Here is a 16,496-nt window from a genome sequence, read left to right on the forward strand (position 1 = left end):
TGTTCATTATGAATCAACTGATTCTTTATTTGACTATTGCTAGTCAAAGAGTTCTGTTTTATTTGATTACTCATGTGAGTCCTATGGTCTTGTTTCTGTTTTCTTTTTATACATCCCTCAGCGCCAGTAATCACATATGACAATCTTAAAATTTTAGTAAACATCAGATATATAAAACTTAATTTGAAACCAACACAAGACTGTCACAGGTGTGGGTAAACTAAGTTTCTTTAAACTTTGTTTAAAGATTTATAAATAAAGTAATTGCATTTAATAAGCTTCTTTGTAGTCTGAATTCTCTGCCTTCTTTAAGTGCTACATTTTAACATTAGACATATTTGTTCTTGTGAAAGGTAAAATACAAAGAGAAGTTCAGTAAGGAAATGAAGAGTCACCATTACAATCCTCTTGACAGTGCTTCCTTCAAGCAAGCACAGATTGCATCCTCCTTGGCAAGTGATGTAAGTTAATTTGCTTTGTATTTTATGTGCATTTACATCCTGAATAATCAAACATTTGTTCACAGGTAGAATTTATTTTTTTCGTCCTATGAATTCCTCTGAGTTACAATGTCTGCTATACAGTGTGTAGCAGGTACAGCATGTTACCAATTTCTTCCTCTGCTTCTGACTGAGGGCCTGAAGAGTTTTTCATAACCATTTTAGATGAGATTCGTCTCGCTTAATTTTGTGTGTCAAAAGATGCGACCTCTTACTCTGAGCTAATTGCCTTGTACTTGGTCCCTTTTTATTCAGGAAAGAAATAAACGTGTCTAGAGGTCAATTCTTCTCACCTGTTAGAAGTGCCTGTCTTTAGAGGAGCAAAGTACTGTCATCTCTCCAATGGTTATAGAAGGAGGTTACATGAGCAGTTCAGATTTGGATGTCTGTCTTTTAGACTTCATTCTTCTGGTTGATCTTCTCAATGGTATTACAAAATACAGCAGTCACTAGCTTCAGCAATGGGTGGCTGCTGCTGGAGGCAGACTGGAGAAAACATCTATATTGAGTGATAATGCTCTTGGGATGATATATTTAAAAGTATGTTTAATGCTAAAAACGCCGTCTCTTCTTGAGGCTGTGATCCCAGATAGCCAAAAGAGAAGCCTTCATTCTGTAGTCCAGCATTTCTGAAGTGTGAGGTACTATGCAATGGGAACAGGAAAGACTGGCTCTGGGAAGCTTACAGAAGATGATGTAATTATTTCTAAAATCTAAATGTGTGGTAAAAAAAATCGGTTGAAGCAGTTATTATTGTAAGAAATGGGCAAATTGAAGTGAGGAACATGATACATGTGGGGAAATGACTAAAGGTATTAGTTGAAAAGATTTCTGATCCAAGATAGGTAAGGTAGCTTTTCTTCCTGTAAAGTTGGGCATACAGGTCTTCAGGTCTACAGGTTTTCCATTCTCAGAAGAATGGAAAGTCCTACTGTAGGCTGATGGGAGGTTACTTTCTGCTGCTTCATTAAATAATTATCTTTTGCCTTAGGTCACCATATTGCTTATATTTGCTGCAAGCAATCTATATTGGATAAAATATCCAGGAGCACTTCCCTTTAGCTGCTGTATATCAAACTTCTAAATTGGATGGTGTGATTCCTGAAGCTGGGGAAAAAGAATAAGAATTAAAGGTGTTTAAAATGAATAGACCCAAAGTCTTGAGGAAGATACTCTTGATTTAAGTAGGGAGTGGGAAGGGAGGGGAGAGGAAAAAAGAAGAAAATTAATTCTAGCCTGAAAAGTGATACAAAGTGTGATTTTGTTGAAAGTGTCCTTGTTTGGAGGAAAAGTTTGAGTAGTTCCTAAGTACTTCGGCAGAATGAGTCCTATATTGGTCTTTCCTTTTCTTTGAAATAATAGTAGATGACCACCATCTAGTGGCTGGGAGAGATTGTTCAGGCAAGCACTTAATGTTTTGTCTTTCTGAATGGTCATACTGTAATAAAGAACTGTGAATGTATTAATCTTTAGTTTGCATGACCTGAATTTTCTTTCCAGGTGAACTACAAGAAAGATTTGGAAAGCCTACATGATCCAGCGTCTGATCTACCAAACCTGCTGCATTTAAACCATGCTTTAAATATCAGCAAAACACAGAGTGATGTAAGTTGCCTTTTTAAGAATGACCTGAAAAATAAATCTAGTAAGGAATGTTCTATGTATAGTCATGGTAGGAAACTCATTTTTGCTCTCAAATGTAGTGGGAAATAGTGTTGTAACTGTAGTAGATGAGAGGTGTAGTGAAGAAAAACAGGTTTTTATGAAGACATATTTCAGTTATTAGAACAGATAATATATACTGTGGAAGAATCACACAGACTTCAGATGTTGAGTAGTTCTTTTCATATATCTGAAACATTGACTGTTTTCCTCTTTGTTCTAAGACCTAAGATTCTTCTTTCCTTGCAAATCTCATTTTGTCTAAGATCTTGCTTTCATCTGCAAGTCTCTGAACAGAAGTGACCATTGTGCTAGTTTCATATTTGGACATTTTTCATGAATGGCCTCTGGAGTCTTAGCTTACTTTTGGGCTTCTCTGGCTAAGCTTTTTTCTCCTCTTAACTGTCTGACTCTTTCTGACTCTTCCTGCACTGGGTCAGATAAATAGGCACATGCTCCATTCTGCCACGTAGCAAGACATGGCCCTTGATGGGGCTGGTGGTCTGCTATATGATCGTGGTGGGGGTTGAAGTAGGAGGAAGAGCTAGGAAACTCTTGGCTCCTGTGCCATGATGAAGGTTCTTTCCCACTCCAAGAGCACCTATGCTGCATGTCTGTTAGCTGGGCAGCTGCATTTGTCATCTTTACTCCAGAAAGCACAGCAGGCCAGCAGAACTACTGCAGAGCGGTATGAGTGGATGGTGTTGGGAAGGAAGGAAGGAAGGTTGCTCTATGGTCGGCAGGAGTTGAGTGTTTCATAGACAACTCTCATGAGTAGGAGCACGCTGGGTCATCTTTTGAGTCAGTGCTTGCTTATGTCTAAAATAATCAAAACAATCCATCTATATTTGATTTTTGTGTTGGTTTTTTTTTGAGAATTGAAGCTTTTTTTTGTCTGTCTTTCTCTGTGAAGGTAGCACTGACTATCCCCTTTTGTATGAGTAATAAATGAGTTGGAGTCTTTTCTTCCTGAATTCTTCATGCACTTTTTGGCCCAAATCTAGTTTCCTTCTAGCGTATGGTAAGATTGGCAGTCCTTTTGTTGATTAAATGAGTCCGTCTTAGTTCGTCCCTAAGAATGGACTTCATCAGTTTATCATCTTAGCTCTAAATTTCTGGACTTTCCCTTAAGGCAGATCATGTCTTGCAGAATGTATTTCTTTCTTTTGTCCTGGAGGGGTTGATTCAGAATGTCCATGTGCTTGTCTGGCAGCTCTGTAAATACTAAACCTATGATTTTTGCATTGTCCAGATCCTGGTGGGTATTTTTATTTGGTACAAGAAGAGTTGTACCAAATGCTTTGCCAATCCCTGAGCTCTCCATTTTTACAGTCCTTCTCAGATTTGACCTCCCCATGTCATTACTTTTATTTAAACACAGTTTATTCTTCTGCCTTTCTCTAGTACATTCCTTGTGTTCTCCTCGGCTCTCCACAGCTCGTACCAAATCTGTCTTGTAATCTGCCACCATTGTAAAAAACAGTCTAACTGACTTCTCTGTGTTAAATGATTTCCAAAGACTGTTTTTTTTTCTTTTTTTTTTTTCTTTCCCCTTCTGAAACACAGAGCTGGTTGCTAATTGCCTGATTTTTCTGTTTCCCTGCAGTATACCTTTCTCCATTAAAACCTATATGGTTAATTAAACTCATAAACTAATATTGTCGATTGAATGAATGGTTTTGCTTATTGACCTGAAGTGTAGAAGTTTGTACACTTTATGAAGCACTTACACTGTAATTTCGAGGCAAGGGTGTTATACAAGTCAACTTCCATGGGAATAAATGCCAACAGTTAAGAGGAAAGCTTGATGGGCATCTTTGGACATAAATAAACTGATTTGAACAGGTCAAACTCATCCTGGTTTTATTATTGTGTTGAGGAAGAAAATTACAAGGTAGAATTCTCCCTTCATACAGTATTTCCTGGTTTCACTTGGGATGGAGTTAATTTTCTTCCTAGTAGCTGGTGCAGTGCTGTGTTTTGGATTTAGGATGGCATCAATGTTGATAACACACTGGTGTTTGCTGAGCAGTGCTTGCACTAAGTCAAGAACTTTTCAGCTTCTTATGCAGCCCTGCCATTGAGGTGGCTGGTGGTGCATGAGAAGCTGGGAGAGGAGACAGGGTCAGCCAGGAGAGCTGACCCAAACTGGCCAAAGGGATATTCCACACCATACAGTGTTGTTCTCAGTATATAAACTGGGGGAAAGCTGGCTAGGGGTTCCTTCTCAGGGGCAGGCCGAGCATTGATAGGTTGGTGGTGAGTGAACTTTTTTTCATTTACATATTTTGGTTTTTTTTCCTTGAGCTTTTTTTCTTCCTCTTTTTTTTTTTTCCTTTTATTACTGTTTATTATTATTATTATTATAGCTTATTTTATTTAAATTATTTAACTGTTCTTATCTCAAACCACAGATTTTCTCACTTTTACCCTTCTGATTCTCTACCCCATCCCATGGGAGTAAAAGTGTGTGAGCATTTGTGTGGCTGGCGGTGGTTAAACCATGACAGATATATATGTAATTCTGGTATGAACTATGGAGACACAAAATTTGACACTTTGATATATGTAGAACAGCTAGTTTAATGTTTTTCACATTTTAAATCTGTTCCTATTGTGGAGACTTTGAGATACTTATGAAATACAGGCTAAAAAGGGGGGAACTTAGATGTATTTCATTTTAATGAACAGGGTGAATAAATAGAACTTCAGAGACTGAATCTGGTGCTTGTAGTTTAGCTTAATGTAGCAAAACATTGTGAGCTTAGCTAAGTTGATTTTATAGAATTTCTTAAAAATTTTCTCCCATTAGCTGAGGAATGGAGTAAAAGTATGAGATCAGTGTGTTTAGATGGAGGTAATTTAATTTGTTCCCACTACTAAGGTGATTTTGTTGTGTGACATTTATAGTTCTTTCCACTAGGAGGCAAACCCAGACCATCATATGTGTTCCTTTGCACTTCAAATATAAATAACAATGTTTATTTTTTATGGAACATAAAAACATCTGACTTTTAGATTAGCAGGAAAAATATTTTCTCTAGGAATGTACAAAAGCTATTTTTTATCATAACTTTTTTTTTTAAATTTCATCACAATATTTTAAATTCACATTTGATAAAACTCCCCAGTTTGTAGGTGTAGTTTCTTTCTTCTATGTTTTTTCTTTCACAGTTATTTTAAATAGTATTTAAATTTCAAAACCTTCTGGATTTTGCCTATGAAAACATTTTTTGAATTTTTTTGTTTCAGAATGAATAGAAGAAATCATTTAAGCAAAGCAATTGTTTCTATAATTTCAGCCCAGACACTGCAGAACAAATCCATTTCAAAAACAATGCAGTACTTCAAAGTCAGGTGTACACAACCACAAATGAACACATCTTGCAAAGAAAGAAATGCAGCGTTTTAACAGTGATTGAATCATGCACAAAGCCACATAATAGATTTCAGTGTTGTACAGTGCATATTCAATCAGAAGCACCCCATGAGGAGAGAGGAGAGTGTTTTTGCAGGACCCAGTCTTAATGCAGAAGCCTGACAGAGAAAGAGAAATTCAGACATTGCTATTTTTGAAGAGATATAGAAATTAAAATTACATTACTCACTAAAAACGTAATATTTTGATTTGTACCTGCTTGCTTTCCTTTAAGGCTTGTGTAGACTATTCCATCATGCCCCACACTGACTGATGGAGATAAGTAATGTGTTTGCCAGTCTTAGTCAAAAGAGTGTGAATGAATGAGTTCAGAAGGGTTCTCCAAGTTTCCAAACAAAGTGTATTTCCTTTGTGAGTTAGCATAAAGGAATAAGTTGATGTCTTAACCCTGTGTCCTTCACTGGGATTTTGCTGCCAGCTCTAAGGTCATAGTCCCTGGTAGATGTGAGGGGAGTGTTGCTGCAGGACAGGGCCCTACCAAAGCAGTAGTTTTCCTTCCCTTCTCCTTCCCACAGGTATAAACAAAAGTGCATTTGAAAGTGGTACTTCTGAGCCTGGAACTAAGACCTGTGGGGCCTGGCTGTGAAACAGATTTTGTTGCTGTTACAGTAAACGTGTTGTTTTATGGAAACAGCAGGGGATCCCATTAAAAAGTTGCCAAGTGTTCAGACATAGGTCATTTGGTCAAACCCATGCAATTGGTTTAAGGATTGTACTTGATGCTCCTTATTCCTGTTGTCTTCAAAGTTCACAATTTCTAGGTCTGAATTGTGTAGAAAAGGAATAAATGACTCCAAAACATATTACCTTATCTAACTGACCAACAGGTTAGGTTTGGGAAAAGTCTTCCAAATCAAAACATCTAAGGAAGATGGCTAAGACAGGATTTGTTTCTTGCCAAGGGAAGCAATCAGATCTCATATTCTCTCAGCTGCTAACAGACTTTATTTTAATTTTACTAGGTCAAGTACAAAGAAAATTATGAAAAATCTAAAGGCAGATCAATGCTGGAGTTTGTGGATACACCAATGTATCAAGTTTCAAAGGAGGCTCAAAAGATGCAAAGTGAGGTAAGTAAAAATGTACTTTTTGAACAAGTGAAATTTAGATCAACAGACAAATTAACAGACATCTTGTACTCAGGTTAGGAAAATGTATGAAGCAGAGAGTAAATTGTGGGTATGGTAGAGTTATACAGGGAGTTCTCTGCTGTTCTGTAGTTCAGTTCTTGTGAATTTGCTTTTTTCTCAAAAGGCCATAGGTACTAACAATACATACACATCATTTAATTGAGAAGAAGCTCAATAGATCATCTAGATCTATTAAGAATATTTGAGTATTAAGAATAGATTTTAAAAGTTATTAAAATTTTAAAATTTTCACTTGAATTCCATCTTTAGGGAGGGATAGTTCTCATGTGGGAGCAAGTGAAGCCACAAAATCCAGTCCAACCCCATGATTTAGCTGAAACATCCTCCTGCCTTTCCAGCCTGGGAAACTCATCAAGGAAGAGGGACTGTTCCCAGGCTCCAGAACAGCACTGGCTGTCTTATATCAGGCCATGTTTTTCTAACTTTTTAAAAAAAACTTCAAATGATGGAGATTTTGTGACTTCCCAGACAATCTAGTCCAGTGCATTACCATCCATCCTGAGTGAGATGGATGCACCCGTGTCCCCATGCTGCAGTTTGATTCCATTAGTTTTGCTGTGTCATGGAAAACAGATGATCTCAGCCTCTTGGTAGAAACTTTAATGAGTTTTAAACCATTACCTCGTGTGCCATTTGTCTTCTCTTTTCCCTACCAAGAAAATGTTTTTTTTCATAGATCAGGTTCAACATTCTCTTTGGACATACTGTACACATATTTTTGTCTAGATTGTATCTGTTTGTATAAATAAATGAGATAATGAAATGCATAATGAGTTGCTTATTAGTGTGAAATATAATTTATGGCAGGGCTCATTTCTGGGTCTGTTTACAATATCTCTCTGAAATGTGCTTGGAATTGCATATGTATGTACCACTAATTGTTGGTTTTGCTACGATAGAAAACGTACCGCAGAGACTTTGAAGAAGGGATCAAGGGAAGACCTTCACTGGATTTAGACAAGACCCCAGAGTTCCTGCATATAAAACAAGTCACTAATCTTTTGAAAGAGGTAAAGGATTTTTTTTTTCAGTTGTTAAGTTGTAAATGAGCAATAAGAAGCATCAATACAAGCTGCTGAGTGCTGAATAATTTGAAATTTTCTTGGCAGCTACATACAAGTCACTTCCCAAGTAAAAATTCCTTCACATCATTTTGTATTCTGAATAGTCCTGTAGTAAGGAAATTATAAAGCTCAGCACACCTGAACCATACTATCCCTTCTCTTTTCAGATAGATAAAGGGGTGGAAGGAAGGATTTCCATTGGTGTCCAGATGGCAGTTTTTCCCTTTGAGTAATTATTTCACATTAATGGTAGACAGTTGTGGTTATACAAATGCCTTGAACTGCATAGAGTCAATTATAACTAACTTTATTAAAATAATTGTCTATCATACATGCTAAGGATAAAAAATGAAGAAGACCAAAATTCCATAATAGAGCTGTGATATTGCATAACTGTTTTAGTCCATTATTAGAAGGTACATGTTTTCTGTATGCCTACTGTTTCCTTCAGATTTGTGAAATGTTCTTCAGTTGTATGTGTCACTAAAAGTGAAATATTTTTTTTCCATCACTGAGAATCCTTCTACTTTTAGTATTTTCATATTATTATTTAAAACTGATTTCATGTTAGGTTTTGAGTATTGTTTGACCAAATTTAGAAGAGCTAGAAATGCTGGAAGAGCAGTGCTAGTAGATGTTCTGCCTTTGAATCTGGAAGCCAACAATACTTTGTATTTATGATATTAAGAATAGATTTTTTTTGCCAAAACAAATAAGGCACATTAGAATTAAAAACCCTTGAACTTTGTTCCTTTCCTTGTTCTTTATACAACTTATTCCAGTCCATGCTAGGTTTCATATGGTTAAAGAAAAAAAATTCTTTTAAGATATTCCTTTAAAATTCATCCTCTAATAAATAATTTATTCTGATAAGTCTGACTGTCAGGTAGGCAAGTCTCAAGGTAGGTCTGTTTTGTGCAATGTCATTCTGTGGTACATCTCATACATGCCTTCTCACTAGGGAAAAATGCAAATCATGCTGTCATCTCATTCAGTTCATCTTGCTGCTCACCAAATGCCCAAAGAAGTGGGTACTGTATGCACAGTTGTATCTTGTGCTCTATATGTTCATCTCTGACATTTTGATGTAGCTCCTCTCCTTGGTGCTAAATGCATTAAGATGTTCTCTAATTCTGGCCTCCTCAAGTTTTATGCCTTCTTATTCAGGGAGTAAACCATGCCTGTAAGTCAAAGGGGAAGGAAATGAGAAAATGAAAATGGTATTTCCATTAATGCATAACTGCATGAATTTCTGAGGATTTTATATCCACATCCAAGGAACGTATTCCAAACCCAAAGATTACCTAGGTAAAATTAATTATAATCTTTCACGATTCAGAAAAATTATGTATTTCTTCATAGTCAAGGATGTTGGTCAGTGTTTTTCCATAACGATTCATAATCAAGTTTGAATAGGTACTGCATGAAACAAGAAAAACCTGGAGTTAAAAATGAATTAATTGTTCCATCACTTTTTTTTTTACCCAAATGTCAGCTGTGTTCCAGCTTATTCTGTTGACTTCCCACTGTAGAGAATTCTGCAAAATATTTCACATTTTATAACAATACAAACTTTCTTCTCTGAGACCACATTTACAACTCTTCAGAAGAGATAACTGAATTAAATAGTTCAGAGTTTAATAGTTCTAAATTAGAAGAAATTTTTTCCTGCTTGTTGCGGGACATGGTTCTGATGATCAAGAGAAGCATCTTTAAAAATATCTAGTTTCCTTTTATTTAAATAAAGAGCTTATAGGGAGATCAAGGTGCTCACTGCTGCTTCTGAAACTTAATATGTAATTAGGAGTATTAATTCATGTCTATGTAAATCATTCTGATAAATATTTTGTGCAATGTTCTTCTTATTTCTTTGCCCAAGAAAGCCTAACCCTTATCTGGAGATGTGAAGAATAATTAAAAATCCTTACAAAACGTAAAGATCTTGAACTTCAATAGGCTTACATCAGCTCTCTAGGAGCTAGAAAGAGCAAAAAGAACCAAATGTCTGTGGGCAGGTTCTAGTGTGCTTTGAATTTCATACTGAATATTTGAGTACTCTGGAGGCTGCAGTTGCTGAATGTTGATAGGTCATACCAGTGCAGGGTCTAGGAGGCACAGAAGTGATATGGTAGGAATATTGCTTCTACATTTAAATTTATCAAGTGGTTGTTTTAACAGGTCCTAGTATGGTGTTTAGGGAATCCATCCTGATTGGGATGCCATTAATGGAGCTGAGGTAAAAACCGTAGCACTGCTGGTCTGCAGAAAGAAAATGCTACTGCAGTGAAAATATCTGTCCAGAGACAGACAAGGCCCCTAAACAGTGTGCTAGTGCTATATAAGACGCAGCTGGTTTTCAAGAGCACAAAAAATAGATGACAACATTGAAATCTTTTTACTTTTTTAGCATTGTTCCTTTTCATTTCACAATTTCCAATTCTATTTTAAGTCTGAAATCTTTACTTCAGCTAATTCATATTTCATAGAAATTTCAAAGAGACTCTTCAGATGTTTAATAAGTGGCATTTCTTTTCAAGATCTCACACAAAATAAGAAGTGGTGAAATCTCTCTCTCTCTCTCTCTCTCTCTTTTTAATCCTTAGAAAGAGTATCGAAAAGATTTGGAAGAAGGGATGAAAGGGAAAGGAATGACAGTGTTTGAAGATACACCAGATTTGATTAGAGTGAAAAATGCAGCTCAGATACTAAATGAGGTATGTTATCCTAGTCAAGGTTATTAATATCACAGAAGATTCACTTAGTGTGAAACTCAAAAGATTCCTTTTTTTTTTCTTAACATAATCTACAATGAAATATGTAAGTATTGAAACTAAGACTATTTCTGTTCTGCTTGAGAAATATAGTAAAGCTCTGGATGAAAAGCTACACAGGACAGATAATTCAGATTTTCAGGCAAGTAAAAGGGCATTGGAAATTATTAGTGGGGTCAGTAGATCCAGCATTTAGAGCTGGGTTCTACTGAGGCTTTCCCAGTGCATGAGTTCAGGGTGGTCATCCAGACATCCAAGGAGAGGTTGTAGGGAGAGAAGAGGGAAGGCAAAGCTCATGCTTCATGTTATGCCTGGGGAGAATAATTTCAGAATTTTATATATATATATATATATGTTTATTCACACACACATGTACACAGAAAAGATATTTTTATATTTATATACATATTATATATATATATATACACATGTACACACACATTTGTCCATAAAAACCAGAGGGAATGCCATGGATAGGGCAAATTCGACCACTGTAAAGAAATGCAGGAATATATAGCTGTAACTCCTCAGGTTATTTTTTCCTTGGTGTTTTACACAATAAAAAGCTTAGAGGAAACATCTGCCATCCTACCTTTAGCAGAGAGGAATTGAGGGATGATGTATTCTTACAGGTTAATTTACAAGTCTTGCAAAAAAACATGGTTTGTGAAGTAGAGGGCTGTTTTATCACATTTATTTCTACATCAGTGGAACAGAGATAGAAGACTGAAAGTCTTTTTGCTCATGTTCTTGTAAGTGATCAAACCGTTGTATTGAGAACAAACACATATTTCTTTTTTTCTAACTCATGTACAAGCTAAAAGTAATTAACAAACAGAAAAGTAAGAGGCATTTAAAAATTGTATATATTATATGTATTTACTTTGAAAAAGAAGAATTTTCCACAGGCAGAAATGATCTAGAACAGAAAAAAGAATTAGTATTACTACAATACTGAAAATAGAAATAGTACTGGCTGAGAATATTTTTTTATAAAAAACGTCTACAACTGTTGTATACAATATTTCCATATTACTTTTTAATATAATTTGCTGATGAACAAGGAGCATATCCTTGCTTGGCTAAGCTGAAGTATTAATTTTGTTTTCAGTTTATTGGTTATTTATAATTTATGTCGTGAGGAAAAAGCAGCAATCACGGATGAGGACTGCCACTTGCCTAATGGCTATGGTTCAGGAAGGACCTATTAAATGAATAAATTACAGCTTCCTGATCTGGAAGTTCACTGGAAGCAGTTCTGTATGGTATTAAATTTCTAACATGTAGTCTTGTCATAAATAAAATATTTTCTTAAAAGTAAAATGTGTTTCAATTAGACTGGCACCATGTTCTGCAGAGCTTCCCCTTTACTTTAGAAGAAAACTGTAGCAAGATGCATGGGCTGATTTCCTCCCACCCTCTGCCACATTAAAAATTCATTGATAGAAATTTGTACATTCATTGAAAATCTTCTAAAAGTTTTCCTCCTGTAGTTTTTTATGTGTTTTTTCTGACAACAGCTCACCAAGAGTCTTGAGAACTGTGACTCTTGCAAGTTTTGATTGACTCTAAATCCTAAATTTGAGTATCTTGTGGAAAAAAAATCTACTTGTAACTCTCTGAATTTTGTGACTATCATATATAAATTCTATCTTCACAGAGGCAGTACAAGAAAGACTTGGAAACTGAAATTAAAGGGAAAGGCATGGATGTTGGTCCAGATACACCTGAGATAAGACGAGCCAAGAAAGCTTCTGAAATTGCAAGTATGGTCAGTACCACTCCTGGGGCGAGCTTTCCATTTGACAGAATGCAGCAAATCATTGTGGGTGAGAATTCCAGATGGTGGCCAATCTAGGCAGTCCTGAAAACACAGATTTCTCTAACTAGCTAATCCATTGAGCTGCAAAGAGTTGAATAGTTGCATAATCAGTGTAAGGGGGGAAGTTAAGACTTCCCAGAACTTAGACTTTCCTATCACCTTTTGCAGGTTGGGCTTGCTCCTCATGAGCCGTGCCTGGCCTGGGGTGTGCTTGGTCACTGTGGGCCCTGCTGCTCTTAGGTCTAAATAGCTGCTTATTTAGGTAGGGCCAACTGATAAACAGAGTTAGAGGGATGCTAAAGCATTATGACCTCAGTCTTGCAAGGCCCAGCAGATGGAGAAATTCTCACATGAGTCTGACTGTGGCTGCCAAAACTGCAGAGACAGGTAGATGTGGCAGGCTACATTATATTTGAAGTGAGCAGCCTGTTTAAAGAGTTTTTTAACCCATCAGCAACTACAGTGTAGGCATTGCATGGATAGGTTCTACAAAACTAGTACTGTTGAATCATCAGTTATTTGGTGGTTTATGAATGCTGGTCGGTGAAATTGCACAGATTAAATTGGGAAAAAATTTAAGAATTTGGCTGTCAGCTGTGAATATTTCCAATGCTGTTCTTTTCAGAAAGAATACAAGAAAGATTTGGAGAATGAAATTAAAGGAAAGGGAATGGAAGTGGGTACTGATACCCTTGATATACAACGAGCCAAAAAAGCTTCTGAAATTGTCAGCCAGGTGAGTACAGAATTAATTGCTTTAAAATTACTTTGAAAGTAAAACACAATGAGATGTTAAAAACATTAAATCCTCTTGAACATTCTTAAACTAAAAAAGCAAGCAGTGCAAAATAAAAATATTAAATTGAATAAATTGAAGAATTAATTTTTATAGTGTGACCAGTACTATGAGAATAGCTTTGAAGACAGCATGTACAGACAGTTGTAGTATTCGTTATGTGTTTTTTTTCCCCTTTATTTTTTCTTCAGAAAGGATAGGATAATTTTTTATTCAGAAAGAATAAAAGGGATCTGGGGACTGAAATGATAGGGAAAGGGATGTAAGTTGGTCCATATATTCCAGAAATACGGTGGGTCAAAAAAGCTTCAGAAGTAGCAAGCCAGGTTGACATAGTCAAAAGCTGAATGTTTTAATTCTGTGCAACAATGACTGCTAGAAAAACTCTGCTCAAAATACTTCTTCTCTTGCTCTGTAGAGGTTTTCATTGCCATACTAAATTAATTTACATGTAGTGAAATGTCTTAACTGCCTGATTCTTATTTGTATTTTGGCCTGTTACAGCATGTAAATTGAATTTAATTATTTACATCTGCCTGTAGTTCTTTTCACATTACCAAATTACCTAATGTTACATTACCTATATCCTGACAGTGAGGGGAAGATATGTATGAGGATACATTATGTATGAAGGTATGTTATGTATGAGGATATATTATATATAGGTATATTATATATGCTTTAGTGTGGTGGCAGACAGTGGTACAGAGTATAATGGAGAAGACAGGTTTAAGTAAATACTGGACAGGGATGAGGAGGCTTATCATCAATAGGAGCATCTTTTGTGCAGTTTGTTTATCTTCAGCCCAAAAAACATAGACATGTAAAAATTATTTTTCCAGAAAATGTACAAAGATGAAGCAGAGAAGATGCTCTGCAACTATTCTGCTGTCCCAGACACTCCTGAGATGGAGAGGATACGAAGTACTCAGAAAAATATCAGTTCAGTGAGTAATAGTGCTTCTTGCTTTGCTTGTAACTTTTCAGATATTTTTTAGTTTCAATAGGCTCTCTTGTGCCACAGAGCAAAATAGGGAACTTATGAGTAGGTGTCCTTTGAACCATTTCCATAATTTTCCTGGCAAAACTGTATCACTCATTTCTTTCAGTGAAAATAATATCCAGCTTTTCTAGGTGCAACACTGTTATTTTGAATTTCTAAACCTCTTATGCCACCTTGCCAAGCCACAGTTATTTTTAAATAAAAATCTTTTTTTCGTTTTCCATCAAGCCCCAGGAAGTACTTTATTTAAAAGGGGAAAAAAATATCTTAGGCTTCTACTACACATATAAGATTTTTCATCTGTTTCCTATCACATGTACTGAGCATCAAGGTTGGGGTATAAAATTAGAACAGATCAAATTTCAAAAAAAAGAAAAATATAATGATTTTATTTTACACTGGGTATATTTTTTAAATTTTATGCTAGATTTAAGTTTCAGTTTATCCCTAAATATAAATTATGAGCTTAGATTTCTGAAATTGCCCATTTTGGGATGTATTAAGTTTCACTTCCCTTTTGGGCCCATTAATGCTGCTGTTTGTAATTCTGCCTTTGCTTGTAATATAACAGAGAAGAGGAGTAGATCTGGCCTCCAGAACAAAAGGCCAATCAGTGGCTGGTTTTTATGGCAGACTATGTAGTACTAATAAAGCCAATGATTTGAGAGAAAGAACTTTAAGATACTTAAATATTTTTAGTATTATCTGACACTGTTAACGTAGAGATATCCTCAGCTTCCCCAGCTCTCAGAAGTAACTGAGTAAACTCCGTTTCTCCTGGAGGTGTCACCTGTTGGCTCCTGGAACGGTGCCCTGCAGCATAGGGTGATGTGGTTATCCCCATTTCTCATGTCACTGGTGTTCTATCAGGCTAAAACTCCCTGGAACAGAGGCATCCAAGCCAGCCCCTGTGATCTGCTTTCCTCCCTGCTCCAGCCTTTGATAGCTTTTGATGAAGTCCCCAAGTAGGTCAGTGGCTCTGGCAGTGTGGACTCGCTAACATTTAGGTACCAGGCTTGATTAATTTCAGATAGGTATCACCACTTAGTTCAGCCTTGACAAGGCTCTGATGCATCTGAACCCCTTGCAGCCCTGGAGGCCAGTCTGAGCTTTTAGTGCCAAGGCTGACAATGATCCTCTTTGTTAGGGTTCTAGATAATAAGAAGTAAAAGGTTTTGTCTTTGAGGTGATTTGTATTTGCTTTCTTTTGAGATTGTCCTGTTCCTCTTTGTGAGCTGGGTCTTCCAAATGTAGGAAAGCAGTTTACTGCAGTGACTGAACTACCTTTTTTCTTCTTTCTCTGTTTTAATCTTTCATCCTTCTGTGCAGTTTAGATGATAAAGGCAAATTATTACTGAGTGAAGATACAGCTGGAAGCAGCCCAAACAGATAAAAAATACAATGACCCCTAATAATCTTATGATATTTGGATTTTGTCTCAAGTATTTTTCTGCCTTAAGGGACAAAAAATAACAACTAGCTCTGCAGATAAGATCGTTACTGCTTTTAGCTCACTAGCTCATTTGGCAGATGATTTATAAAAGGATATTTACTTCACAGTCATTTCTTTCATAGAAAAATTCCTGTCTCCAACATATTTTACCAATCCTTCCTTGGTAGAGGAGAAAAGTATATTGTAGTCCAGTCCACAATATAAATCTTTCTAACTGATATGATTCAGAAGAATTTTCAAGTTCTTACTCATAAACTGTCTCTGTCATGGTAAAACAAAATTCTAGATTGTTAAAGGTTTTCTGAATATTTAAAATATTAGTTGCAGACATTGACTTTTTTCTAGACTATTTGGCAGTAGTATTCACCCCAGGCTATGGAGAACTTCAAGGAAGTCGGAGGAATTAATCAAAAATTATATTTTTATTGTTCAAGGTTTGTTGATAGGAAAACTTAAATAAATCTTGATATAAGAAAGGCAGAAATACTAAATGATAAAGATTAATTTTATTAACCCCAGGATCAGACTTGTTTTTTACACTAATGGACTGGAAATACTTACTAGAGTGGCAACAGCAGTGACACCAAATACTGAAAATCCAGTAAAACTTCTTAGTTTTGCAGCATGAACTGGTGCTCCATGGTTATTTAAATTGTAACCATTCTTGGAACTTGTGGAGCAGTTATTTACTGTCTCTTTCAGTAACTTCAAATGATCGATTCTACTGATGTGCTTTGTGTTTATCCTTTACTGAAACAATTGAAATAAAATCATATAAACAGCATGTGTATCTTTTAAGAAGTGAGTTTTGGTTTTAGATGCAGTCCTCAGCTTT

The 16,496-nt window shown here is 36.1% G+C and overlaps 1 protein-coding gene across 3 annotated transcripts in view; it reads left to right on the forward strand.

The window, feature by feature from the left end:
- Positions 1-16,496, forward strand: part of NEBL (nebulette) — a 244,546-nt gene that overhangs the window by 184,589 nt on the left and 43,461 nt on the right. The window contains exons 15-22 of one of the 3 annotated variants that reach the window (XM_054517178.1): positions 354-461; positions 2,001-2,105; positions 6,564-6,671; positions 7,652-7,762; positions 10,420-10,530; positions 12,248-12,358; positions 13,035-13,145; positions 14,048-14,152. The exons of the other annotated variants lie outside the window; for them this stretch is intronic. Of the exons in view, the coding sequence (XP_054373153.1) occupies positions 354-461; positions 2,001-2,105; positions 6,564-6,671; positions 7,652-7,762; positions 10,420-10,530; positions 12,248-12,358; positions 13,035-13,145; positions 14,048-14,152 (870 nt within the window). The remainder of the gene's footprint in view (positions 1-353; positions 462-2,000; positions 2,106-6,563; positions 6,672-7,651; positions 7,763-10,419; positions 10,531-12,247; positions 12,359-13,034; positions 13,146-14,047; positions 14,153-16,496) is intronic. 3 annotated transcript variants of the gene reach the window in all.

This window comes from Molothrus ater, chromosome 1 (genome assembly GCF_012460135.2).
Source record: "Molothrus ater isolate BHLD 08-10-18 breed brown headed cowbird chromosome 1, BPBGC_Mater_1.1, whole genome shotgun sequence".
NCBI classification, from domain to species: domain Eukaryota; kingdom Metazoa; phylum Chordata; class Aves; order Passeriformes; family Icteridae; genus Molothrus; species Molothrus ater.